This window comes from Eurosta solidaginis, chromosome 1, assembly GCF_040869045.1.
Source record: "Eurosta solidaginis isolate ZX-2024a chromosome 1, ASM4086904v1, whole genome shotgun sequence".
NCBI lineage: Eukaryota > Metazoa > Arthropoda > Insecta > Diptera > Tephritidae > Eurosta > Eurosta solidaginis.
In genome coordinates this window covers 87,075,318-87,102,482 of record NC_090319.1, presented here as the reverse complement: position 1 = coordinate 87,102,482, position 27,165 = coordinate 87,075,318, and the positions used below count along the sequence as shown (strand labels likewise).

Sequence of the window (27,165 nt, the reverse complement as noted above, 5' to 3'; positions counted from 1 at the left end):
TCTGCCATAAGGAAAATTTATGTACCCAATTTTATTACGATCCGTTAATTTTTCTTCGAGTTATGGCTCCCGAAACATAGAAAATTGCTTAGTCATAAAAGGGGCGGTGCCACGCCCATTTTTTAAAATTGGAGGTTTTTCCTATTTACTGTTATCACTACACTTGGGAAATGAAATACCATTGATATAAAGCTTTTTTTTTGCAAAGATATAGCTTATTTCATTCGTCCACGACCCTTTGAAATTTTTTTATATAAAAGTGGGCGTGGTCATTAACCGATTTAGTTAATTTTCCTTCAAAGCGTTCCTTATAGTAAAGGCAACCTCTGCCGAATTTTGTTACGATAGGTTTAACGGTTTTTGATTTATGATTAATAACATTTGTAAAATTGCTTTTATCACAAGTGGGCGGTGCCACGCACATTTTAAAAAAATCGTTCCAAATTTTTTTCAAGATTCTGAATATCAGTCCACACGTCAAATTTCAACATTCTAGGTGTATTATTTACTAAATAATCAGGTTTTTTGTTTTCCAAAATGTTATATATATAAAAAGTGGACGTGGTTATCATCCAATTTCGCTTATATTCAATACCAATCTATTCCGGGACCAGATAAGCTCGTGTACCGAATTTGGTGAAGATATCTCAATATTTACTCAAGTTATCGTGTTAACGGACAGACGGACGGACGGACGGCCATGGCTCAATCAATTTTTTTTCGATGCTGATGATTTTGATATATGGAAGTCTATATCTATCTCGATTCCTTTATACCTGTACAACCAACCTTTATCCAATCAAAGTTAATATACTCTGTGCGCAAAGCACGCTGAGTATAATTAAAGTATAAAGTATAAAACAAAATTGCTACATCTCAGCAATGGGTTGGTCCAGTAATCTTGCATAGCTTGGGAGTGGATTGGTATAATCCGTGCATTCGAGAATACTATGCAAATCACTCTAATATCCTAATCAAACAAGTGCGTTGTTAGATACATATATTGTAATTTCTTTTCGATAGCTGCAAAATTATAGCTTTAGGCAATGGCACTGCCTGTCGTGAAACCGAGTTTTGGCTTTCAAATCTATTTCACTATGGGATTTTGGATAAAAGGTATGTGCGTTACAGCATCGTGTCAGAACAGGGTGCCTCAATATATTCATGTGGTGAGGTGGCTCGTAAGGAATTTCCTGATATGGATACGAATGAAATAAGCGCAGGTACGTTAAAAAAAACGAAATGTTTAATTTTTACAACTCTTTTGAAATATATTTTGTATTGTATTTGTATTATAGTTTCTATTGCACGACGCCTGAATGATCCACTAAGTGAATATGTTAAAATAGAACCACGTCATATTGGTGTTGGAATGTATCAGCATGATGTACCAGAAAAAACGCTCAACGAAGCGTTAAATGAAGTTGTGTCTGAGTGCGTGAGTTTTGTAGGAGTGGATCTAAACACTGCTAGTTTGAGCGTATTAAAGTAAGTGCAATTCCATTGATGACTCGTTTAACTAGCTTTTGTGTTCATCCCATTGTTTTTTGTAGACATATCGCCGGTTTGAGCGAAAAGAAGGCCCAAAAAATAATTGAGCATCGCTTAAGTAATGGTGTTTTTCAAACACGCAAAGATCTTTTGAAAGTGAAGTCTATTGGCGAAAAGACTTTTGTACAGTGTGCTGGGCAAGTTATTCATTTTTAACAATTTTTCTGAACGGAAAATAATTTTTTTTTTTTCGTTTAGATTTATACGCATTGAACCACTAAGTGTTGGCGGAAAAATTGTAAACCTACTGGATTGTACTTGGGTCCATCCGGAAAGTTATGATGTTGCTAAAAAGTATGATTTCTTTTAACTAATTGCTTGTAAACGATGCGGCGCTTAGTTACATACCGTTAGTTTAATTCACAAGCGCCTAACCAAAAGATTTTTCGATATTAAAAAAATCAATTATTACACGTATTTACATTACAGTGTTGGAACCATTGACCAACTGAGCTATGCCACTTCTAAAAAAGTCAAATCAGCTTGTAGTGAATAGGGCTGTGAACTGCATCCGGATTTTTCAACTATCCGGATATTCGAATAACCGGATAGCTAAGCAAAAAATCCGGCCACCATGGTGTGATGGTAGCGTGCTCCGCTTATCACACCGTATGCCCCGGGTTCAACTCCCGGGCAGAGCAACATCAAAATTTTAGAAATAAGATTTTTCAATTAGAAGAAAATTTTTCTAAGCGGGGTGGCCCCTCGGCAGTGTTTAGCAAGCACTCCGGGTGTATTTCTGCCATGAAAAGCTCTCAGTGAAAACTCATCTGCTTTGTAGATGCCGTTCGGAGTCGGCATAAAACATGTAGGTCCCGTCCGGCCAATTTGTAGGGAAAATCAAGAGGAGCACGACGCAAATTGGAAGAGAAGCTCGGCCTTAGATCTCTTCGGAGGTTATCGCGCCTTACATTTATTTTTATTTTTTATTTAAGCAAAAAATCCGGCTATCCGGATATCCGGAAAATCTGGATATCCGTATGTCCGGATACTGGAACATAAAAGTTTAATATCTGTATGTCAGAAGTGAACGAAGCAAAAATCGAAAAATTATTCACAAAATATGTTTGTAGATTATTAAATTGACGCCAAAAATTAAAAAGCTACAATTTCTGTATTTCTAAGTAAATTTAAAATGTAAATTTTATTTTTTATGACAACGTATCAGTCGGCCATGTTATCCATTGTGGACAAAGCAACGGTTCCAAAATGTTCAGCACAATATAGCATCAGCTGTTTCGAATTGAACTTTTGTTCGCCCGAAATTGCCGATAGGCGGAAAGAGTTCACCCGAACAGAAGAAGTGAAGACGAACACTTTTCCGCGTGAACTTCGCGATAAGGGTGAATGTGAAAAAGCATTGTTAATTGATTTAAATGCCCCACGATTTTATTGTTATTAATGTTAAATGAACATATATGGTACATCAATTTGTTGCTTTCACTGGTATCCAAAAATACGGTTATTAACCTGATCTTCATAAATTCGGATATCCGGATAGTTTCAGAAACGAATATTAACCGGATTTTATACGTGTCAACGGATATCCGGATATTCGAATATGCGGATAGTCCCAGCCCTAGTAGTGAATGTGATAATTATATAATTGTGCCTGTTACGAATGCTTTGCGGAGGGAATGCAGATCGATTCGCAACAAGAAAGGTGCAGATTAGAGTTTTAATTTTATTCTGCAAAGTTGCTAGACATTTCTTTTGACAATCTTTTAAAGTTTAGAATACTTATTACCTTGCATAAAATAATCTACACGAAGGAGCCTTATTACCTATATCGAAGGCTTCAATTCCTTCATTCTACGAGGAAAATGGTTCTTGCACATGTTAAACACCGTATGCTCATTTCTGAACGCCAATTCTTCGCTACTTCGATCCGTCTTTGGAACTCCCTTCCAGCCAGAATAAGACAAATAAGTAATGCACTGCATTTCAAAAAAGAATTAATCTTGTTCTTCAATTGCCTCACCTCTCCTTCTTCAACTGACTCTCTTTACTGATCTTCTATCCGTTTTTCTTGCCACCTCCTATTTCCTCAAAGGATAGAACCTAATATTATTACTGTACTACCTACCCTTGCAATGTCCCCTCTATTCTTATTTCTGTTCTGTGTCCCTAGGCTAAGCTCTTTAAAATTTATTGTAACCATTAAGTCTTATTTTACAAATTATCTATTGTTTATCTAAGTTATTGAAACATTTTTTGAATTTTCGCCTTTGTTCTGCCACTGTTCTGACTAGCACTATAAAATAATTTTGTCAAATTGTTGTGTTAGGAAAAAATTTAATAAAATACAAATACAAATACAAATTTTAAAAAAGTCAAGTTTATATTTTTTGTATTTCTTTGAGAGCTCAAATTAATTTAAAAAAAATTACGGATTTATTTCTTTTATGATTTATAAATTTGAATTCGCACCTTTTTCGTCGCTAATCAATCCGCATTTCCTCAGCAAATCATCCGTCGGACACTGTAATAGCCATGAATGATAATAAAATGTGGTCTATGTGACTTAAGCTTACGATATTCCGGGATGTTCTGAGAATTGTTTTCGGTCAATACCTTCAGATTTTACACTCGAACTCGGATACGCATTTGTTATATAAGACTGTAATTTTAATAAGTAAAATATGATTACAATTTTCAGAACATGCCTAACTTCCAACTCCTGTTTTGATATTGAAAGAGTAATTTAATACGAAAACTTTATTCTTTTCAAAGGATCATAAGCAAATGCAATTTGTTACTGAAGGATATCGGAACACAACCATTCATTAGCAGAATAAAAGATTTCATATCAAAATGGGATATTGAAGATCTTGCGAATGATTTCCAACTGCCAAAAGAGCGAGTACGACAATTAAGATATCATTTAATTTTTTTCCAAGATGTCAATATTTTTACAAATACTGTCATTAAATTGTATATTTTCAGATCGATGTAGTTCTAATGGCATTACAACGTGAACTCACACAGGACTATCGTGCAGAATTCGCTAAACGACCACTTTTCAAACAAGGTCTAACACGTATAACTGAACTCTCAGAGGGTGATGTATTGACAGGTAATTTTTTTATTTAGTCAAGTAGGTTTTCTGTTTAATCGTACAAGGATTTTGTTTTTGTAATCTTCAGCAATTTTTGCCTTAGGTTTGTTAGTGATTTTTATTTTAAATTTATAGCACCATATAATACGTAAACTTTGAACTTTGTTGATAATAGTTTTTGAATATTTTTGTGGAATGCGTTTTTTTTTTCACGACAGCTATCCCTGTCTCGCAATAACTGGCGCCAATTGGGAGCAACAAATGAAATCAAGTCTTCATCCACCTGTCTCTCCCCACTCAGTGGAGGTCGCCCCTTCGTCTGCTTCCAAGCTGCGGTGTCTACTAAAAAACGTTTATGGCCTTATGTATGGCCTAGAAGGTTTAATGTGGTCATATTAATCGCTCGCGAGATGATGAGGGTAGTACCTTAATGGTGCTTGTTACCGGTCTATATCCGGAAAAGGACCATCAACATCGATAAAATTGCCCAAAACCTACGGGAAGTGTCTTTATCGTTAATAGCCTTTCACCCCCGTGACGTTATGCCTAACGGCGGTACTGTGTGGTGTGGGTACATGTACAGGAATACTCTGGTTTCATTGGGCCACTTGAGGGAAATGTGCTGCCCAACGCCCAAGAGAAAAAAGGGGGAGAGGCAAGAAGATTCACCCGCTCAGCGGGTTAGTGGGCTTAGAATATACCCGCGGCAGGTATGCCTGTCGTCAGAGGGGACCAAAATACTAAACCCCATCGGGTTAGGGGGTGAGAATATACCCGCGGTAGGAATGCCTGTCGTAAGAGACGACTAAAATTCCAAATAGATTCAAGGGGTTCTGTAGCGCAACCCTTTTCAAGAGGTTGCCAGCACAATATAAAGCTTCTCCAACCCATTTGTCAACCTCACCAGTCGGTGGCGAATCCTGTTTCATTAACAGCCGAGGCTCTGGCGACCCCGAGTCCTCATGGATCTAAGGGTTGGAGGGCGGGATGGCCTAGAAGGACGCACGTGGTCATACCAAATCGTTCCCGAGATGGTCGGGCTTGGTACCGGAACGTACCGGATCTGCATCCGGCAAAGGACCATCAACATCGATAATACTCCCCCAGGCCTTCGGGGAGTGTCCTTATCGCTACCACAACAACAATACCAAATTGATTACAAGGTGTTTCCAGTGCAAAATATAGCTTCTCCAACCCAATTGTCAAGCTCACCTGTAGCGAATCCTGCCGAGCTCTGGCGACCCCAAGTTCCTCATGTATCTAGGGGTGGGAGGAAGGTAATGGTCTTGAAGGTTTCATGAATCGTTCCCAATATGGTTAGGCTGGTGCCTTAATGGTGCTTGTTACCAGGACGTACCGGATCTGCATTTGGCAAAGGACCATCCCCATCGATAACACTCCCCAAGGTCTTTGGGGAGTGTCCTTATCGCTAAAACAACAGCAACGGGAATATTATTCATTGTACTTGCGTGACTATCATATAGTTTTGTATTGGTTTATAGAAACAAACGATATTCGAATAGGTTGCTGAATCTGGTGTCCAATATTTTAGAGATTCCATATACGAGGAATAAAAAGTAGTAGAGGAGGGGAATGAGAATCAAGAAGGGAAGCGAGGCTCACTTTTTAAATATAGGCAGAACAAAGTCTGCCGGGTTCTCTAGTTAAAAATTTTGCAAGCTCTACTAAACTGCATACCCCAAAATAAATTAAAAAAAACCTAGTAAAACTTAAAGAAACTTCTTATAAGAAGAATACAATATTGTGACTATTTTTATTTTTCTAATAATTTTACAGGTGCTATTTCTAACATAACACATTTTGGCGCTTTTGTTGATATTGGTGTTGAATGTAATGCCCTTCTACACATTAGCAAAATGAAAAACTCGGATCTAAGCGTCGGTGATCGGGTAACTGTTTCAATTATACAAATTGATATACCTCGAAAACGTATTGGCGTTCGTCTTGAAGATATGATTAAGGAAACTGAGACATCATATACATTGGCATAAATAAGCTAAGTTTAGTGATATAAGATCGTAGTTGGTAAATTAGTTAGTTGTTTTTGTTAAAAATACCATATTTCTACTACAACATAGGTACACATACATACATTAAACGTAGTTCTTAGATTATACGTTGCACACATTTTATCATCACACATAAACTCCTAATCTAACCATGCCTATTATATTAAAACAGTTTTATTTTATGACCGTATCTTAAAAAAGTTGCACCGTGACAATGACGACTCGTATGCCTTAAAAGGTAAGAGTTTTGTAAAGTAAGAAGTAGGATTATAAGTACCTGGGCGACCGAGCTTTGCTCGGCAATCTTCGAGTATGCCGCATAACACACTTTGTTCTACATGTCATCATTAATCAAACTCTACTTTTTATATATGTACATATATTATATATTTTTACTTATCAATATTTGATTTCCTTAAAAATAGATTTCAAAAACATATCAAACACTAACCGCAAAATGAACTGGAATGAAAAATTTGTAATGGGTAATTCCAGCCTATAGTATAAGGGATTGTTATGATAATTAGTGAAATCGAGAACTAAGTTATTTAGGTCGAGTATCTTCATGCGCCGAATTATTAATTTCAAACATTTTTTTAGTTATACACTATGAAAGTCTCACAATTTTATTACATTCCAAAAAATTGTGAATTTCACGAGTGACAACTATCAATTTAATTAAATGGTTAGATGTCGTTTTCAAATTGAACATATGCCTCTAGTGTTCAACGGTAGCAAATTACCATGGTGAGATATCTTTTTGCTATGATGAGAAATCTTTCTAATTGTAATCTGTGAGAAATTGCAATTATTCATTTCATACTTGCCATAAATATGCATTTAAATATATTTTGCTAGAATTTGCCACGGTGCCTTGATATTGCATTTCAATTTTATTAGCGTGTGTGAATTAAGAAAATTAAGTCGAATCATGCGTAAGATTTTTTTACGATGATTTTTAACTTAAATTTTCTCCTTTAAAACTTTAATAGAATATGAGTAAGTAGAGTAGTATTTCGTCTAACTACCCCAACCCTAAATGGCAACCCTACTCAAAAATGTAATGCGCAGTGAAATACCTTTCGTTTGATACCCATATCGGCATATTTTAGGCATGCTTAACCAACGAAACGATATCATTTCGTTTCGTTTATTAACGTTGATTATCGTAACGAAATGATATCGTTTCGTTGGTTAAGCATGCCTGGCATATTTCATGCAGTTTTTTTTTATGCCCCTATTACCGTTTACAACTCAACTCTGATTGGGTTGAAATTTCGCAATTTGATATTACGGATTACAACTCAACCTGTCAAAAAAAATGTCAGTTGAGTTGTCTAGTCTAACAACTTTTTGTGGCATTACCGTTTACAACCTTGTGTTGGTGTATTTGTCAAAGACTTCAAAATCTTACAACTGATTACTAGCAGTTGTCTCATACAATTTTGCAGTTGTTTTGAAAAAATGTTAAGTTTTAGAAGACGGTTCACCACCTAATTTTTAACAAAAATTTTCAAAGTTGGTATCAAAAGACACGTTTCGACCTCCGATTTAAGAATCTGAAAACAAAAATTAAACATTTTATTTCTGCCATATCAATTCGGTTAATTTTTTCATGTGGTTGTTGTATTTTGCCAGATTTTTTGTACACACTAATGCAGAAAGGCGTTGGATCCACCCAGGGTTATTTTTACAAATCGCTAGCAAAGGCCGCCAACGCAGAAAGATGTTCTGTGCAAAAAAACTGCATCGGACCTCATATTTCGGAGCCTCTCGGGCCATTTTGTGAGTTTTTGTAAATATCTTTCGACAGAAATAAAATTTTTAATTTCCGCTTTCGAATCCCAAAAACGGAAATCGAAACACGTGGTAGCACCTTTGATAAGAGTTAAATGGTGCACGGTCTCATAAAACGTTACCTAATAAAAACAAAAAATTGAAATAAACAACAATTTTGTATCGAAAAAACAACGTTTATACGAAGGATTACATTGAATAATTTTTTGACTCTAGATAGATAATTAATTGAAGATCGCACTGCGACCATTGGTCTATTGTGCCCTCATCTGCTTCACAACACCTCATCCAAGCCGACATCTCTGATGAACCCTAGCAGTTCACCTGGCTTGAGGGATTTGATGTAAGAATGCTCTGGCCATGGTGGGCCCATAAACTTAGCTCTACGTCTTGAGATTGCATCACACTCCAGGAGGATATGGTCCGCCGTCTCCGTTGATCGATCACAAAATCGGCATGTGTTGTTCGATATTATACCCAGCTTTTGCATGTGGCTGTTCAGTCCACAGTGTCCTGTAAGAATAGCTGTTAGAATTCTTAGGTTATTTTTCGAGAGGCCTATAAATGCCCTGTATCGAGTTGTGCAGTAACCCAGTTCTACTTTATATCTTTTCTCATATACTATCTGCCTGAGGATGTCATCCCTCGGGAGCTGAAAGATTGGGATCTTCTCTCTCAATTCCTCCATGTTCCGGGACGATATGACTTTACCTTTGCCCGAGCCCTCCTTGACGATATTAAGGAGGGCTCGCTTGGCTGACTGCTCTATCGATATATGCAACGGGGTTAGATCGAGGATAGCTTCCAGCGCTGTTGTGGGGCATGTGCGCATAGCTCCCGTGATGCACACACATGCCAGTCGCTGAAGTTTTGACAGTGCTTGCCTCATCGTCGCCCGAGTTGTTCTCGATGCCCAGGCTATTGAGCCATATCATCATATTATAAGTTACGGCTTCGCCAGCCGACCCAGACTCACCCTCGGTTACCTGGAAGTGGTCCCAGCGCCATATAAGGTACAAGTTGAAAACGTGGAGGGCGCCGCCTCCATATTGTTGCCATGGTGTGCATTTGCTTGAAATTGCACTACCGCGGCGGCCGTCTGCGGTACACTTTAAAAAGCATAAAAATCACAACTCTACAATTACTTTTCTGTAACTTGAATTTAATTTCTTTATTTAAAACTTTTCTGTACACTCAAATGCGTCTGCATACTTTGATATCCAAAATTATATTAATGGCGGTGAAACATGAAAGTGCCGATGTCACTCTTGCCACTCGTCACTTTCATGTTTCACCCCACATATCGTATTCTCTCTTACACACTACATTACAATATGTCATGACGTATTATGTTTATATTTTATTCTTTCTCTTTTAATATTCACAATTAAATATCATTGTGAGTAACAATATTGAGATGTTGCCAGATGATTATTAAAGAGTTAATTTGGGGGATTTTATCCTTACATCACCCTTTTTGGGGAAAAGAAGAATTGACAAAGTGATCAATTTTGTCACATTCTTCCTTGGCCATAACTTATAAAAATTGTTGCGAACGAACGAATATATTTATATTAGGGTGTACCTCCCCTTTTTAATTCGTTGGTTCGGAACCATTTTTATTACTGATCACTACAAATGAATGAATTTGATTTTAATTTATTAAATTATGTTGTTTGTTCTTCTTTTTGTTGTGGATATTTACATTTTAATATATTTTAAATTTGTTAAAGTTTTACATTTTTAATCTTTGCTGCTTTTGAAATAGTTTTTTTTTCTGTTTGTTTTTTTTTTGTTTGAACTTAAGAAATACGAACAATTTTCATGAAATAGGTTTTTTTGAATATACAAAATGTGTGTTATTTTACTTTTTTTGTATTAACAATTTTTAAGCCTTCGTGGCTGCTTAAATTCTAGTAAGAAAATTTTGGATTTATTTTTCAATGGAATTTAACGTTTTATCAAGGTATTAAAGTAATGTTAATTTACTTTACTAAGGCGGTTTTTATGTACCACTTTTTCTTTGTTTTTGACTTCATCGAAAATAGTTACGTTGGGTTCGTTAATTTTGGTTATGATGAACGGACCTTGATAAATATTTTCGTGTTTATGATGTGGTTCATTTTGTAAAAGCACTCTATCTCCGATTTTTACAATTAAAGGTCGTGCCGTTTTATCGTACAAATTTTTACTTTGTAATTTATTTTTGTTAATTAGGTTTTGTGCCATTTTGTGCGTTTTCTGCATCCTAAACTTAACTTCTTTGGCATAGTTTTCGACGTTATAGATCGGGTCAATTTTTTCTTTTGTTAATTCATTAGGCAAAGTTGCCTTTTTTCCAAAAACTAACTCGTAAGGCGAAAATTGATTGTCGAAAACTGTGCTACTCGTAGTGTTGTGTAGGAAGGTAAAATATTTTAAATAAACATCCCAATCAGAAAAATTGTCTTTTAGATATGCACGTAAGTATTCATTAAACACTCTATGATTACGTTCAATCGTGCCAACAGTTTCATGATGGTATGCAGTTGAAAAATTATGGTTAATGTTTAAAAGCTTTGTTAATTCTTCAAATAATTCGTTTTTAAATTCAGTGCCTAAATCTGATTTTATGGCATTCATTGTGCCGTAAGTTAAAATGAATCCTTCAAAAATAGCTGAAGCGATTGTTTTTGCCAATTTGTCCGGTACAGCGACTGTTACCAGATATTTAGTCATGTCGCAAATCATGGTAAGTGCGAACTTGTTACCATATTTGGACTCAGGTAGGGGTCCTATTGTGTCAATTACTAGTATATCAAATGGTTTACAAGGAGTTGGTGTTAAAACAAGTTTTTCTTTTGTTTTAGGTTTAACCTTGTTTAAGAGACAATCTTTACAATTTTTGATATATTTCGATATATCGCGAGTCATGTTCTTCCAATAAAATTTTGTTCGCAATTTTGCGTAAAGTCTTTTCATTCCGCAATGTCCACCGGAAATGGGATCATTATGGTAAATTTTCATAAGTTTTAATTTTGTATCTTCGTCTGTTACTGTCTCCACTGGATCTGTCAGTATAATCTCTAATGATTTTAAAATTTTATTTCCAATATTTTTGAAATTCGTAATTGTATAATGTTCGAACATAATATCGTTTTTAGGCCATTCAATCTGCTTAATTTTGTGTTTGCCGGCTTCTGATTCAAGCCTCGAAAATAATTTCTCTAAAGTCATTATTTCGTTAACAAGCTCAAAACTAAGTAACTCGAGTTTCTTATGTTTAATATGCGCAAAAATTCTTAAATTTGTTGTTTTATTATTTTTATCGTACGTAATTGCAGATCTTATTCGTGGGACTTTTTTCGAAAAATTGAATGAAAATTTGTCGTAGACATGTAAAGTAAGTTGTTTTTCGTCGGTTTTGTCTGTTTTTCTGTGTAAATGTTTGTCGTTTGCCTTTTTTGTCATGGCTCTTGTCTGTACTGCCAAAATTTGTTTATTAGCTTCTTTAATCTCATCGATTGTTATACGCGATAGTGCATCAGCACAAACGTTTGATTTACCTTTTATATATACAATAGTAAAGTTATATTCAGATAGTTCCAGTCTTATTCTTGAAAGTTTTGAAGATGGGTCTTTCATGTTGAATAAGTATACTAGAGGTCTATGGTCTGATTTTACAATGAAATGGGTACCATACACATATGGTCGAAATTGCTTGATTGCAAAGTAAATAGCTAAAAGCTCTAATTCTATAATAGGCTTTTTCTGTTCTGCTTTATTAAATGCTTTAGAAGCGAAACAAATTGGTAAATCACTACCTTGCTGTTCTTGACTTAAAATAGCGCCACATCCAGTTGTGGAAGCATCAACTGTAATAATGAATTGTTTAGTAAAATCTGGATATTGAAGTAATTTTGGTGAAAGTAACGCTGCTTTCAAAGATAAAAATGCTCTTTCGCACTCTACATCCCATACAAATTCAACTCTTTTTCTGCTTAATCGATTTAAAGGCGCTGCCAGAGATGCAAAATTAGGTATAAACCGTCTGTAATAGTTTGCAAACGCGACGAATCGTCGTACCGCGTCTTTGTCAGTCGGTTTTGTATATTTTTTAATTGCGTTTATCTTAGAGTCGTCTGGCAACAAACCTTTGGCTGAACATTTATGACCTAAAAATGTAACTTCTGGTCGTAAAAAGTTGCATTTATTTGGGTTAAGTTTGAGATTGAAAGATCTACAAGTATTGAAAACTTTTGAAAGATTTTTAATGTGGTGTGCTTCGCTACACCCTATGACGATAATATCGTCGACGTATAAGAATGCGACATTGGGTGGTATACCCGAAAAAGCTATGGTCATCATTCGCGAAAATGAGTTTGGTGCTATATTTAAGCCGAATGGAAGCACTTTCCATCTAAATGCGCCACGATCAGTGCTGAATGACGTAATGTCACGAGAGTCAGGATGCAAGGGGATTTGATGAAATCCTGAAAAAAGATCTAATGTGGAAAAATATTTTGCTCTACCGAGATTGTCTAAAATATCGTCAACTCTAGCTAGTGGAAATTTATCAGCAATGAGTTTTTTGTTTACTGCGCGAAAATCTACGCACATACGATATGCTTTTTGACCATTTGTATCTTTCTTTGGGGCTACAATCAAAGGACTATTGTAATTCGAATAACTAGGTTCAATCAAATCGTTGTCTAATAATTTATTTACTTGGCGATTTATTTCTTCGCGTTGAGAATATGGCAATCTATAGTTTTTAACATATACCGGATCGTTGTCTGTCAATCTTAGTTTTTGCTCGTAAAAGTTATTTAAAGTCATTTTGTCCGTGTCAAGAGCGAAAATGTCGGCATAATCTATGCAAAGGTCAATTAATTTACTATGAGCATGTTGAGGTATTTGATTTTTTAAAATCGAAGTTAGTTTTTTCGTACGTTTGTCTTCTGTTTCTGTCTTGTTAATTGTATAAACATTAAAGTTTGAAAGTTTTTCTGTCTGAATACTTTTTCTTTTGACACACTTTATATCATCCGTGGTATTTATAACTTTAATAATTGGCTTACTGCAATTAACAATGCACCTAGCTGTGAAAACACCTTTTTCGATTTCCTGCGAGTCCACGAAAAGTGGCTCGGGTGACTTTCCTAAATCAAAAAGTCTGAATATTTCGCATCTCGGTGGAATGATACAACTGTCGCTTTCTGTTCCGTGTAGGATTGGTATCGCGACTTTTTCATTACCTACCCAAAAGGAAATACTATTTCTTTCATAATTAATAATGCATTTGTTAATTTTCAGAAAATCTTTACCCAGTATGCCATCGGATGGAATATTAAAGTCTTCATTTACTACGTGTAAAGTATGTTTAATAGAAAAGTTTGAAAAATTTAAATTTGCGGTAATTTTACCTAAAGTAGAAACTGAATTAGAAGTGACACCGGTAATGTTAATAATGTCGTTCGTATTTACTGAAATGTTACTGTCTAGACATGATATTTTTATTAAGGAAATGTCGGCTTGCGTGTCTACTAGGAAAGAACAAAATTTTTGTGACTCGTTTAGTTGTAATTCTATGAAATCTGAGTAATTTAAATTTAAACAATAGATGGCTATTGGTGAGGGAAGTTCGCTTACTCGCTTAATTCGTCCTCCCTCAGTGTTCGCTCCTGAGGGGCACTGGCGTTTAAAGCGCGAACGTTTGCGTTTCGACCTCTACCATTGGCTGATCTCGAATTGCTGTTTCTATTGTTACTATTGTTTGGATTAGGGTTGGTATTTGGACGCGCATTATTATTGTGATTATTTTGATATCTATTTCCGTGATAATTCCTGTATCTTTGATTATTATTACCGTTATAATTGCTGTTGTGTGAAAATGAACTGTTATTATTTCTATAACCAGTATAGCCGCGGTTTGGGTAAAAACTTCGATAGCTACCACGTGAATTTCTAAATGTACTGTTACCACGTGATCGAAAAGCTAAAACCTGACGCTCAGTTACTTCGTTGTTTTGTTCTACAATTAATTTTGCTACTACGTCTTTCGGATCAGTAAATGCCGTTGAGGCTAAAATGGTTTTTACTAAATTGGATTTTGCATTTAGACGACACACGTTAACAGTTTGTTCGACTGCCATTTCATGAGCTTTCGTTTGAGTGATCCCTTCAATAATAAGAGACCGCTCAAGTGAGTCAGCTAAGTCTTCTACTTTTTTGGCAAAATCTGTATAATTATTACCGCTAACGTGCAACGCTGCAATTCTCCCTGCTACAACTTTCGAGTTGTCTGGTTTGATCCTATTACGTAGAGCTGTTTTAATTTCGTTGACTGAAGCTACTTGTGTTGGTATTGCTTCACGAGCTTTACCCTCTAATTTTGATTTCAAGAACGCTATAAAAGTATTGGTTAAATCTGCAGTAGCGAATTGTTCGAGTAATTCAATTTTGTCTATAAAAGAATCAAGTGCTAGTGGATCACCACTGTAGTTTTCTCTAATAGAATTAGCACATGTGTTAATAAAAATTCTCTTTTCCTCTGGAGTTGCCATGATTTGATCGTTAAGATCTGGAGCTGAATTAGCAGAAGATGAGGCCACGTTTGTACTAATTGGATCGTTAAGATCTGGGTTTTCGTTGGAAGAAGGCTTAACTAAGTTTGCACTATTTGGGTCGTTAGGATTTTGTTTTAAAGTAGAAGAAGTTAAAATTTCACTATTTGAATCGTTAAGATTTGAAGCTAAAGTTGAAGTTGAATTTTTAATGGAAGAATTTTCGAAGCCTGGAAAATCTGTTGATAAAGAAAATCTATTTTCCTGGTTTGTGACTTTTTCGGTCGAAGATGAGGCTAAACTTTCGTAGCTTGAGCCTGATTTGTCTGAATCGGATTCTGAATCTGAAGTTTTTTTCACTTGTCTACCACTTCTAAGGTTGTACATATGAAATTACTAAAGCACTTGCTTGAATGTTGAATTTATATTCGAAGTTAAATTGTTGAGGAAAAAGAGCGAAGAAGAAAAAAAAGTAAGGAAATATTTAACCATTTAGTAGAGGAACTTAATTGAAACTGCAGTGAATTTTTATGAAAGATCTATGAAAGTAATTGATATTAAAATGGCTCAAAATTATGTATATGAATAGGTAAAAATCTTAAAATGTACTCACGGACGCACCGCTTTATTCAAAAAATCTCAATTTGGTTTTTCTCGGAACCACCGCATGTATTAAAAATTGAATTGGTTTTTCACGGAACCACCGCATGTTATAAAAATTTAATTCGTTTTTTCGAAAACCACAGTATGTATCAAAAAAAATTAATTGTTTTTATCGAAAACCACCGTATGTATCAAACAAAATTAGTTGGTTTTATCGAAAACCACCCTAATATCAAAATCCAAAATTTATATGCTATTGAAACAATCCAAGTTAATTATATGATAAGCGAATGCATTGCATATAATTGTAATTAAAATGTTTTATATAAGTATATATGTTAGAAGAAAAAGACCCGTAAGCAATAATAATTTTAAATACATACATATATATACTTAATTGTCGCTGCTGCTAGTTTCCGTTACTGCTGCTGCTGCGCTGGCCTGAATCGCTGCTGGTGTTGTTGCTGCTACTGGTGGTGGTGACAAAATGGCGTTGTATTTGGTGGAATGGTTTTCGTGGTCCGTTATGCGTGGCGTGGCGTGATGTGAGTGCCGTTAGGTACAGACTCGCTGGTATTACCAAGCTAATACTTTAATTTGGTCGATTAGATTTAGAAATTATAGTTTTAATGAAATTTATTTTAGAAATTAGTAGTTTGGTTAAATTAGGTTTAGGAATTACAGATTTATTTAATTGTATTTAGAAGTTGTAGTTTTAATATATTTAATTTAGAAAATTTGTTAAGTTTGCTTTAAAAATTGTTGTTACATATATTGAATTTGGTTTAGAATTGTAGCTTTATTAGAATTGTAGCTTTTGATTTAGAAAAATTATGAAATTAAATTTAGAAGTTATAATTTTATTAAATTTGATTTAGAAATTGTAGATTTAGTGAATTTGATTTGGAAAATTATTAAATTTGTGTTGAAAATCGTAGTTTGTTAAATTTGAAATTGGAAAAGTATTAAATTTCCTTTTTTTTTTTTTTTTTTTTTTTTTTTTTTTTATTGGTTAAATTAGATTTTGAAATTGGGGTTTTATTAAATTTGAATTAAATTTGAATGAAAATTGTAGTTTTAATGATTTGATCTAGGAAATTGCCAAATTTGGTTTAGAAATTGTATTTCAGTTTATTAAATTTGATATTGAGAATTTTAGCAATTTAGATTTATTAAATCTGATGTGAAAATTGTATTTTATTTTTTTATTAAATTTGATATTAAACACCACGCACTTTATCCTTGCTTTCGCACACCACGCACATTATCTTTTCACCGCTAGCCAAAGACTCTCCTTAGTTAAAAAAATTTTCCACACTCACCACCAGTCCTTCGTCGAAAAAATCCGTTTGCCTTTTGTCACGGTCGCCATATAAGTTACGGCTTCGCCAGCCGACCCAGACTCACCCTCGGTTACCTGGAAGTGGTCCCAGCGCCATATAAGGTACAAGTTGAAAACGTGGAGGGCGCCGCCTCCATATTGTTGCCATGGTGTGCATTTGCTTGAAATTGCACTACCGCGGCGGCCGTCTGCGGTACACTTTAAAAAGCATAAAAATCACAACTCTACAATTACTTTTCTGTAACTTGAATTTAATTTCTTTATTTAAAACTTTTCTGTACACTCAAATGCGTCTGCATACTTTGATATCCAAAATTATATTAATGGCGGTGAAACATGAAAGTGCCGATGTCACTCTTGCCACTCGTCACTTTCATGTTTCACCCCACATATCGTATTCTCTCTTACACACTACATTACAATATGTCATGACGTATTATGTTTATATTTTATTCTTTCTCTTTTAATATTCACAATTAAATATCATTGTGAGTAACAATATTGAGATGTTGCCAGATGATTATTAAAGAGTTAATTTGGGGGATTTTATCCTTACAATATCCTTGGCATCTTATGCCACTGTCTGATAGCTTTTGCAAGAGTTCATCCACTACTAGGCTCCACAAAAGGGGTTAGAGGACACATCCCTGGGGGCACCCTCTCGTTGTAATAACCTTAACTGCGCTACTTGAGCTTCAGCGATTCTTGTGCGGAGTAGATTGTCAATCCATCTCTGGATTGGCACCTGAACTCCTCTTCTTTGCAGTGCTATGTTAACGCTTTCGTGAGATGTGTTGTCAAAGGCACCCTCAATATCAAGGAAAGCGCAAAGCACTGTTTCCCCTGTTTCGAACGCCCTCTGTATTTCAGATGTTAACTGGTACAGAGCTGTGTCCGTGGACCTACCCGCTCTGTAGGCATGCTGGCTATAATGTAGGGGCCAGCTCTTGAGGGCGTTCGACCTGATTTCTTGGTCTATTATCTTTTCCATTGCCTTCAAGACAAAGGAGGTTAGACTTATTGGTCTGAAGGACTTTGCTTGTGAATAGTCCTTTTACCTACTTTTTGTATGAATACTACTCGTGCTCTTCTCCACATCGTGGGTATATATCTCAGTGCCAGGCTATCTCTCATGATCCTGGCGAGATGTGGGGTGATCTGTGTTCCTTGCTGCATTAGCGCCGGGTAGATGCCATCCACCCCCGGAGATTTGTATTTCTCAAAAGATTCCACTGCCCATCTGACTCTGGCCTCACAAAAGAGGGAGTTGGCTAGTTGCCAGTCCGATGGGGTTGGTCTAACTCTGGGGAATACAGGTTCCGGTACTTGCGGGGAGGCCTCAGGAAAAAGCGCTTGTAGCAAGGCCTTTGCTCGCTCTTCCACCGTTTCGGTATAGGTACCGTCTGGGAGCCTAATTGCTAGGTTTGTCTGTCTCTGCTCTTTGGCTAGGGCCTTGTGTAGCCTTGCCGCTGCAGGCGTGCTGGAAATTCCCTCACAGAAATTCCTAAAACTTTCCCTTTTTGCTTTTCTTATCTCCTTATTGTACTTAGTTAGATTTTGGGTGTATTCCTCCCAGTTGCCGGTTCTCCTTGCCTCGTTAAAGGGTTTCCTTACATTCCTCCTTAGCAACGTCAGGCCATAAGACCACCAGGGGGTTGCCTTCTTAACCTTAATCAAGGAGACACGGCAACTGGAGTTATAGGCATCTATCATTATTTGATTTGCCCTTTCCACCCTGCTCTCTAACTCGGTACAATTGGTACTTCTGCCTTTATTCTTAAGGCTATCTATGTTAGCTTCTATAATACTTTTGTAGATGTCCCAGTCTGTTTTCCTGGGATTTCTTCTAGGGTTGGTTTGCCCCGATACAGCGCCCAGCTCAAACCTTATTATTCTGTGGTCCGAAAGGAGGGTTCTTCTGAGACCCTCCATTTCGAGATCATATTCGGTTGTTGCCGAGTGTTATATCAAGGACTTCTGCCCTAGCTTTCGTAACAAACGTCGGTTTACTCCCGACGTTGTATATACTTAAATCATTGCTGGCTATATATTCTAGCAAACACTCACCCCTTTGGTTGGTATCACTGCTGCCCCATTCCGTATTGTGGGAGTTAGCATCGCTTCCTATGATTAGAGGAAGTTTGGCTCTTCTGCAGTGAGCTACCAGCTTCTGTACGTTATCTGGGGGGACCATGTTGTCGTCCCCCGGGAAATAGGCTGCGGCTAGCACAATGCTGGAAGCGTCCCCATTGATCTTTGCATCGATTTGCACCGCCACCAAATCTCGACTTAAAAACTGTAATGGAAAAATAGTTAATATCTGTTTTAAGCATTACACATGCTCTAGGTCTCTCCTGGGAGAGATACCAAATTACTTTGCTATTACTCACATTAAGGCCCCTCACCTGTCCCTTGTATACCCAAGGTTCCTGTATGAGGGCAATGCCCAGATCATCCGAGGCAAACTTCCTCGCCAGTACAGCCGAGGCTGCAATGGCGTGATGGAGATTGATCTGGGCTACCTGGATACTTATGCCGGTCATTTTGGCCCGGCCGGCCTCATCGGATCGTCGTAATTCGACAACCCGCTCTCGCTGTCGTCCTACTTGTTTAATGCCAGCTCCTGGAGGTTCAAACCCTCGATGAGCTCCTGTGTGGTAGGGATTTCATCATCCCTTGGCTGTGCGATTGCATCGCTTCCGCTTGCTGCGGTGGGAGGGTTTGTGGACTCACACGCTTGGATGGTGTCGGTGCTTGCGTCCGACATGTCCTCGTCCGACGTCTCGTGTTTGTCGACGCCCTCTGCCTACGCCCTTTCTTCCGGCCGCTCACTGTTGCCTGGTTGCCTCCAAGGTCTCACATGGATCAAGCCGTATCTGTAATCCAGCTTGAAACCATTCCTACGAGTGAGCTGGTAAGATTCCTCGTCAATGCCCACGTCGAGACGTAGGCCCGTTTCTTCCGCGCTGCAGTTTATGATGCGCCACCTTTACGTTTTGAGGCCCTCGTTTTGGTTCGCGAGGAGCCGGATCACAAATTCTTTGGGGCGTTCCGCACTCCTGGGGACGAACATTGTCACATTATGTGTGGGTGGTATATCATCCCCGCGCCTCGTACATAATGGTGGCCCTGTCCACGCCTCGAGTGTTGGTACTACCTCTTCGAGCCACTTCGCTGTTCTCTCGTCCTCGCAGTCTACGAGGAGGGGCCTTGCTCTGAAATACACCCCGCAAAATATTAGGGCATGCCCACACCCCCTGAACACTCCATCCATTATCTGTTCCTGGAGAATCGTCAGGTCCTCTTGACTGAGGGCATCCGCTGGGTAGTTCCTGGGCAGCACAGCCAATCGGATACCCCTGAGGGCGTCCGAGTAGCTCTGCTGCCTTGGTGCTGTCTCAGCGGGTAACCCGGTCGCCCTGGCCAAATTCTCCCGGCGCATGGTTGCCGTGTTCTGCGGGGCATGGGCCCGTTGCTTTTTTGAGCTGGGAGTTTCCTCCGGTGTGATCTGCCCGATTCTACGCTTTTCAGCGGGACCAGGTGTATGCTGGCCAGCTGCCGCTGGCTGTGCTCTACTTTCGCCTATATTCCTCCGTTCGGCGGTCGCAGATCTCTGCTCGTTTTCTGGTTTACGCCTGTGCTCGTCTGCCCTGGCTCTTGCCTCCCTGGGCGACAGGCCCTCCTCAAGGTGTATCGGAGATACCATTTTATACCTGACCCACTTAGTCCCAGGCGCCATTTGTCTGTAAGCGGTGGTCTGCCCGGTGGTGGTAGTGCAGGTTGCCTCCTCTGTTATGCCTTCTGTTGGGCCTCCACTCTTCCCGGTTTCGTTTGGTGTCGTTCCCTTTCTTGGTCCTATCGCAGCTGCCTTGTGAGCTGTTTCCTGAATCATGCTTCGACGGTGATCGCCCATGCTTACTCGGCTCTCTAGAGAGCCTGCTAGGATGGTTGTTGCCACCTTCTCTCGTATTTGACTCTATGGAGCGACATTCCGAAGTTGGACGAGGCTGACCGCAGTTCGGATGCAGCCAAAATAGGTGAAATAATGCGAACATGAGTCCCATTGATACTAATTACTACTCCTGGGAATCCTGTTTTAGAGCAAAATACAATTGTTGCTGTTTGGGTTTTAATCCACTTCGCACAAATATGCTCCTCAATAATATCTAAAACCAGTCCAACACCAAAATCATTTCCACAGCATATTTGATAGCTGCCGTCAGCAAGGAATCGGAGTGTGGCGCATAATTTTAAAATACGAAGGCGTATGCAGAAATGGTCCTTAATTTTGTTTAGTAATGAACAAAATGCTTCCTTTCAAATCTGCAAAATAACTTCATGAGAAGCTGATCATTTGTCACTTAAACATTTTCTTACTTGGTGTTTGGTAGTTCCAAGGGATTGGAATGTTCACGCGAATGTTTTCCCCATTCGCGACATGTCAATCACCAACATTTTCGCCATTATAAAATAGATTTTCAAATAATGTCCGTTTTGCTTTTATTTGGAACACACCCCCGGGTACAAATGTATCCAGCATCAACTTTGAAGTGTTGTAACTTTTGAACTGCTATACCAAGAGTATTGTAACTTCGGATCTAGGAAGATTATTTAGTTCTGAGTTCAAATTCAACCAATTGAACCAGATCGGACCATTGGTTCACACCCGGGATACGTTTGTACCCCAATAGTAAAAATCCTCATAATAATCAAAAAAAAACATTTTTTATATTATTTTTTTATTTGAAGAATTAAAAATATTCATTTCACACATTATATTATTGACTTTTATTATAAAAATTATAAAAATGCATCTTATATCTAAGGAAAATCATGGCAAATAGAGCAATTTGTTGATGTGACCGAATGTACAAGACACATTGGCTTCTTACATTTGGCGCACAGCTTTCTGGTTTTTCTACGGCGTTTTTCCTCTTGTGCGTAACATAAATAGCAAGATCCGGACACAGGTTTTGGCGTGCGCACTGCGGCAGATGTTGATACTGCTGTTGACACCATTGATTCCAGCGGTCGGTTGAAATATGCTTCAATAGCAATTTTAGTCGAAAAATTTCGCGTCACTTGACGATTTATGGCTCTGGTTTCAATAATGGGCATACACAATGCTTCAGCCAAGCTGCGCAGGATCTGCTTACGCTTGTTGTTTGTTCTCCAAGGCAACATAGGGTTATTCAAATCGTAGACAATGTAGGCTGCAAGAGCTGTAATGTCCAGCATGTTGAAGAACATCGCTAGTGGCCATCGTTTTGTTTGTCTTTGTGTTGGATATTCCGCAAACATTTGGTCCATTCGATCAACACCATCTTTGGTACGATTATAATATTCAATTATTTCATGTTTCACACTGTCAGCTATTTCAGCATCATTAGGCATGGTCGAAAGCAAAATTACTGCTTTATTTTTTTTGGGAACATAAGAGCACATTGTCACATTATTTTTGAAGCCAAATGTCGTTGAACCAATTGTTCTGTTTTTGTTCTTCTTCGTTTCTTGAGGAATATATGATTTGTTTTTGCGCAAAGTTCCAACGATCGTGAGTTTCCAGGTGAGAAGCAGTTCTGCAACTGGCAAGGTCGTAAAAAAATTGTCCATTGTAATGTTTCGGCCACTTCCTTGGTATTTGGTAGACAAATCCTTCACCACTCGTTCGCCTTGGTTCGTTTCCCTACCAGTTTCTGCTTGGCCAGTATATATTTGTCCATGCAGTGGATATGCATTTGTGGCATCGCAAATCCACCAAACCTTGACACCATATTTAGCAGGCTTTGACGGTATGTACTGCGTAAACCGTGTGCGTCCACGGTAAGGAAATAATTGTTCATCAATCGTCAAGCATGAGCTGGGCTTGTAATGTGCAGCAAGATTATTGTTCATCATCGTCCACAACTCACTGATCGGTGCTGCTTTATCAGTTAGTAAGCGTCTTGCACGAGTGTTTTTGTCGTCAAATCTTAGGAACCGCAATATCGAACAGAAACGGTTGACTCCCATTGTGGCGCGATATAAAGGATAGTTTTTGACGCTCCATAAATCTCGAACATGTTCTCCATTGCTATGGTTCGCACCAGTCATAATAAGTATGCCAAAAAATGCATACAGCTCTGTTATTGACACCGGCATCCATGACTTAGGAGTTGTGTTTGGATGCGCATTGTTGTAAGCATTATAAGTTTCTTTTGCTAACTTATTTGTGTGGTGCATAATTATATCAGCCATTTCAACGTTCATGAAACATTTGAATGTTTGCTCTATTGACAACATTTCAGTGCATCTAGCTGGTCCAGAACGTTCTCTTATAATATTTTGTCCGAGTACCTGACGACTTACATTTGGTTCTTTCATCCACTCAGTACCATCACGTGCAACAAATTTTTCGCCACTAGCAGATAATTCATTATTTTCTTCTACTTCTTCATCTTCTTCTTCATCGTCTTCTTCATCATCCTCATAGTCCGCATAATCAGGTAATACTTCTGCGGCACTTTGCGAAACTTCAGCATCGTCATCAGCAATTTCAATGTCATTGAATTGAATTTCTTCTTCATCTACTGAGTCAAAGTCATAGGGAGCGTCATCGTCACAAATTTCATCAAATAAAGATTGTATATATGATTCTCGCTGTTAGTTTGCATAATAAAAAAAATTAGTATATGTTTACATTGTTGCTTATTTTACATTTTTTACCTTCTACATATATGCTGCTTTTGATAAATATTCGTTTCTTCTTGAAGTCATTTCGTATCCAGTTATTTATAGTTTCAGTTATATTTATTTTCACTTATATTTTCACTTCTTACACTTTTGAGCACCAAAACAATTATGAATATATCAACAGGCAGCATTTATAACAACACCTCGTGTGAAAACAACCCTTGCAGCTGCATATAAAATACAAAAACCAGTTATACCAGTGTATTTGCTACCTACGTACCCATACCTTGCGCGACCTTTTTGCACATATCTTTTAAACCAGGTAGGATATTTCAATGAAATAAAAACCAAAATGTGTATTCGTTGTTACTCTACAAGTATATTATTATAAATTATATTATTTTGTTTTGTATTTATCAGGACAACAACAAAAATCCACTGTTGCATGTCCTGACTTTATTTGCCCATATCTCTGGAACAAGTAGGAATATTCGAATGAAACAAAAGACAAAATACTTGTTATATATTAAAATATACATTTCAAAAAAAATCAGAGAAATCGGTTGAATAAGCATTAAAAAAACCGCAAAATAAGGTCCCGGGTACAAACGTATCCCGGGTGTGTGTTTACGTGGTATTTTCTGGGTGTGTGTTCTAGGGTTAAATTTCCTCCACAAATTGATCAGCTGTTCATTTATCTGTCAAATCATCACTTTCTGAAGTTGGCAACTCAATTCAACTTCAACTGAAATAAGTTGTAATTCGTAATACCAAACAGGAGTTGAGTTGTTTTAATTACAACCCAACTAAGCTGCGTTGTTCACCGTAATAGGGGCATTAATTTCGAATAGGTGGCAACCCTACTCAAAAATGTCCGTATTGTAATTCGGAGGGAAATTCCTTTCGTTTGATACCCATATCTGCATATCTCATGAATTTTTTTTTAATTTCGAATAGGTGACAACCCTAAATGGCAACCCTACTCAAAAATGTCCCTATTGTAATGCGGAGTGAAATACCTTTCGTTTGATACCCATATCGGCATATCTCATGCAATTTCTTTTTTATTTCGAATAAGTGGCAACCCTAAATGGCAACCCTACTCAAAAATGTCCCTATTGTAATGTGGAGTGCAATACCTTTCGTTTGATACCCATATCGGCATATTCATGCCATTTTGTCTATTTCGAATAGATGGCAACCCTACTCAAAAATTTCCCTATTGTGTTGCGGAGTGAAATACCTTTCGTTTGATACCCATATCGGCATATCTCAAGCAATTTTTTCTTAATTTCGAATAGGTGGCAACCGTAAATGGCAACCCTACTCAAAAATGTCCTTATTGTAATGCGAAGTGAAATACCTTTCGTTTGATACCCATATTTATTTTATTATTATATTTATATCGAATAGTTGGCAACCTTGTGAAACATTCTGAGTGGCAACACCTAGGAAGAAAGTCTTAGAGGGTGCCAAATTTCATTTAAATCGGTTGAGCCGTTCCCGATATCGTTCGGCTATACAAACATACAAATATATAAATATACAAGAATTGCTCGTTTAAAGTTATAAGATAGCCGCCCCTACTTTCGTCATCGATACATCGAATTATTTGACTATAAAATCTGTCTCTTCGTCCGAAAAATTGAGTATACAAATTTGCGAGTTTTTTTGTTTTTTAAATCTTTTGTTTGTTGCTGTTTTTCTTCATTTTACTTCAGACAAAAAAATATTTAAAAAAAAATCCGTGCCAAGAGCCACTTCAAGAAAAAACAATTTTATCTATCAGAAGATTCGCCCAAAGTTAGTTCTTTTTTAGCTTAGCCGTCTTGAACCAAAGTTTCGTTGGTGGAAACTCGGCAGTTCGAAAACGGCTTCAAAATGAAATTTACAAATGCCTCGTAATGGTATCTTCATAACTGAAAGGAGTACTTAAGTTTCCTTAATTTGTAACATAACCAAGTTAGGTTGATTTTGCATTTTGTTAAATAGCAAACACATTTTTAATACCTTTCTTTAGTATGCTCACTTTATTTTTTTTGTATTCAAGTAGTAATCGATTTAATTCTCATTTCATTTCCTCCCGTTTTTGCCAATATTTAATTTTGTATTTGTATTTTATTAAATTTTTCCTAACACAACAATTTGGCAAAATTTATTTTATAGTGCTAGTCAAAACAGTGACAGAGAACAAAAGCGAAAATTCAAAAATATTTCAATAACTTAGATAAACAATAGATAATTTGTAAATTAAGACATAATGGTTACAATAAATTTTATAGAGCTTAGCCTAGGGACGCAGAACAGAAATAAGAATAAAGGGGACTTTTCAATGGTAGTACAGTAATAATTACTAGGTTCTATCCTTAGAGAAAATAGGAGGTGGCAAAAAAAAGGATAGAAGATCAGTAAAGAGAGTCAGTTGAAGAAGGAGAGGTGAGTCAATTATAAAACAAGATTAATTCTTTTTTGAAATGCAGTGCATTACTTATTTGTCTTATTCTGGCTGGAAGGGAGTTCCAAAGACGGATCGAAGTAACGAAGAATTGTCGTTCAAAAATTAGCATACTGTGTTTAACATGTGCAAGAACCATTGCCCTCGTAGAATGGAGAAATTGAAGCCTTCTATATAGGTAATAAGGCTCCTTCGTGTAGATTATCTTATGTAAGGTAATAAGTGTTCTAACCTTTAAAAGGTTGACAAACGAAATGTCTAGCAACTTTGCAGAATAACAGGAAACGTGATCAAGTCTATTCAGCCCGTAAACGTATCTAGCAATGTTATTGTAGGCAACATTAGGCTTCTTTTTACTCACAGCGTCACAGTTGGAAAAAATCTCACAGCCGTAGAGGAGCGTAGGTATTAATTACGCTTTGGATAAAATTAGTCGAATATGTAGCGGAGTGAAATATTCACCCTTATCGCGAGTTTTATTTTCACCCGAAAATATTCACAGTTTTTGTTCACCCTATCGCAGAGGGTGGCGAAAGAATTTTTCGTGTTCGAAAAAGATTTCACCTTATCGGCAACTCTTTGTTCGGGCGAAATGAACAGCGGGGAAACCAAAATTTATTCACTTATATTTTACAGGCGAACGAGAGAAAAAAAATGTAAATAATTTTTCGGTTTGAAATTTGATACTCTTATAATTATATGTACTTTTATTATTAGAAATAAATCAATAAATAATGCACAATCGAAAGCTGAGTGGAAAAAAGTGAAATTCTTATATTGCTAAGTATGTAAATTCTATTTTTTATGACAACGTATCAATCGGCCAAGTTATCCATAGTGGACAAAGCAACGTTCCAAAATGTTGAGCACCTCACTGAACCAAGATTGGCTAAGATCCCCTTCATGGTCCTTTCCAACGCCTTTTCCCTATGCGAAAAAAGGGAGACATGTACTCAACTTTACAATTGGTGGAACTCCAAATTTTTGCTTCAATGATGGCAAGGAGTTGGTAAGAATATCTAGCAAATACTAGAATGCCGGCTTGTTTAGCCTGTAATATTGGCGAAGGCTAATTGAAAAAAATTAACTTGTTATTCAAAAGTGCTGAAAAT

At 37.2% G+C, this 27,165-nt stretch overlaps 3 protein-coding genes across 5 annotated transcripts in view; 1 reads left to right on the top strand and 2 right to left on the bottom strand.

Moving 5' to 3' along the window:
• The window catches only part of LOC137236425 (uncharacterized protein YdcI), a 34,004-nt gene extending 26,500 nt beyond the window's left edge, over positions 1-7,504 (top strand). Inside the window, exons 8-14 of the mRNA XM_067759022.1 lie at positions 1,024-1,223; positions 1,299-1,488; positions 1,554-1,688; positions 1,750-1,845; positions 4,285-4,414; positions 4,498-4,627; positions 6,407-7,504. Coding sequence (XP_067615123.1) covers positions 1,024-1,223; positions 1,299-1,488; positions 1,554-1,688; positions 1,750-1,845; positions 4,285-4,414; positions 4,498-4,627; positions 6,407-6,621 — 1,096 coding nt within the window. The 3' untranslated portion in view covers positions 6,622-7,504. The remainder of the gene's footprint in view (positions 1-1,023; positions 1,224-1,298; positions 1,489-1,553; positions 1,689-1,749; positions 1,846-4,284; positions 4,415-4,497; positions 4,628-6,406) is intronic.
• Positions 1-13,254, bottom strand: part of mRRF2 (mitochondrial ribosome recycling factor 2) — a 112,840-nt gene extending 99,586 nt beyond the window's left edge. The window contains exons 1-2 of one of the 3 annotated variants that reach the window (XR_010948408.1): positions 9,423-13,254; positions 7,820-8,949 (exon numbers count right to left, since the gene is read on the bottom strand). The gene's annotated coding sequence lies outside the window, so the exon portion shown is untranslated. Of the gene's footprint in view, positions 1-7,819; positions 8,950-9,412 lie in introns of those variants that run through there. The other 2 variants (XR_010948409.1, XM_067759021.1) reach the window with 2 other exon arrangements.
• Positions 13,255-21,655: 8,401 nt separating this feature from the next.
• Positions 21,656-23,860, bottom strand: LOC137236422 (piggyBac transposable element-derived protein 4-like). Its single transcript, XM_067759020.1, has 2 exons — positions 23,632-23,860; positions 21,656-23,565 (listed from the first exon to the last, which is right to left on the bottom strand). Exon 2 carries the CDS (start codon positions 23,287-23,289, stop codon positions 21,748-21,750), a length of 1,542 nt encoding a protein of 513 aa, XP_067615121.1. The 5' UTR covers positions 23,290-23,565; positions 23,632-23,860; the 3' UTR covers positions 21,656-21,747.
• Positions 23,861-27,165: the final 3,305 nt, after the last annotated feature.

Bases quoted from the DNA above. Each gene is read 5' to 3' on its own strand.
- LOC137236422 (XM_067759020.1), bottom strand. From the start codon at position 23,289: ATGAAAGAACCAAATGTAAGTCGTCAGGTACTCGGACAAAATATTATA.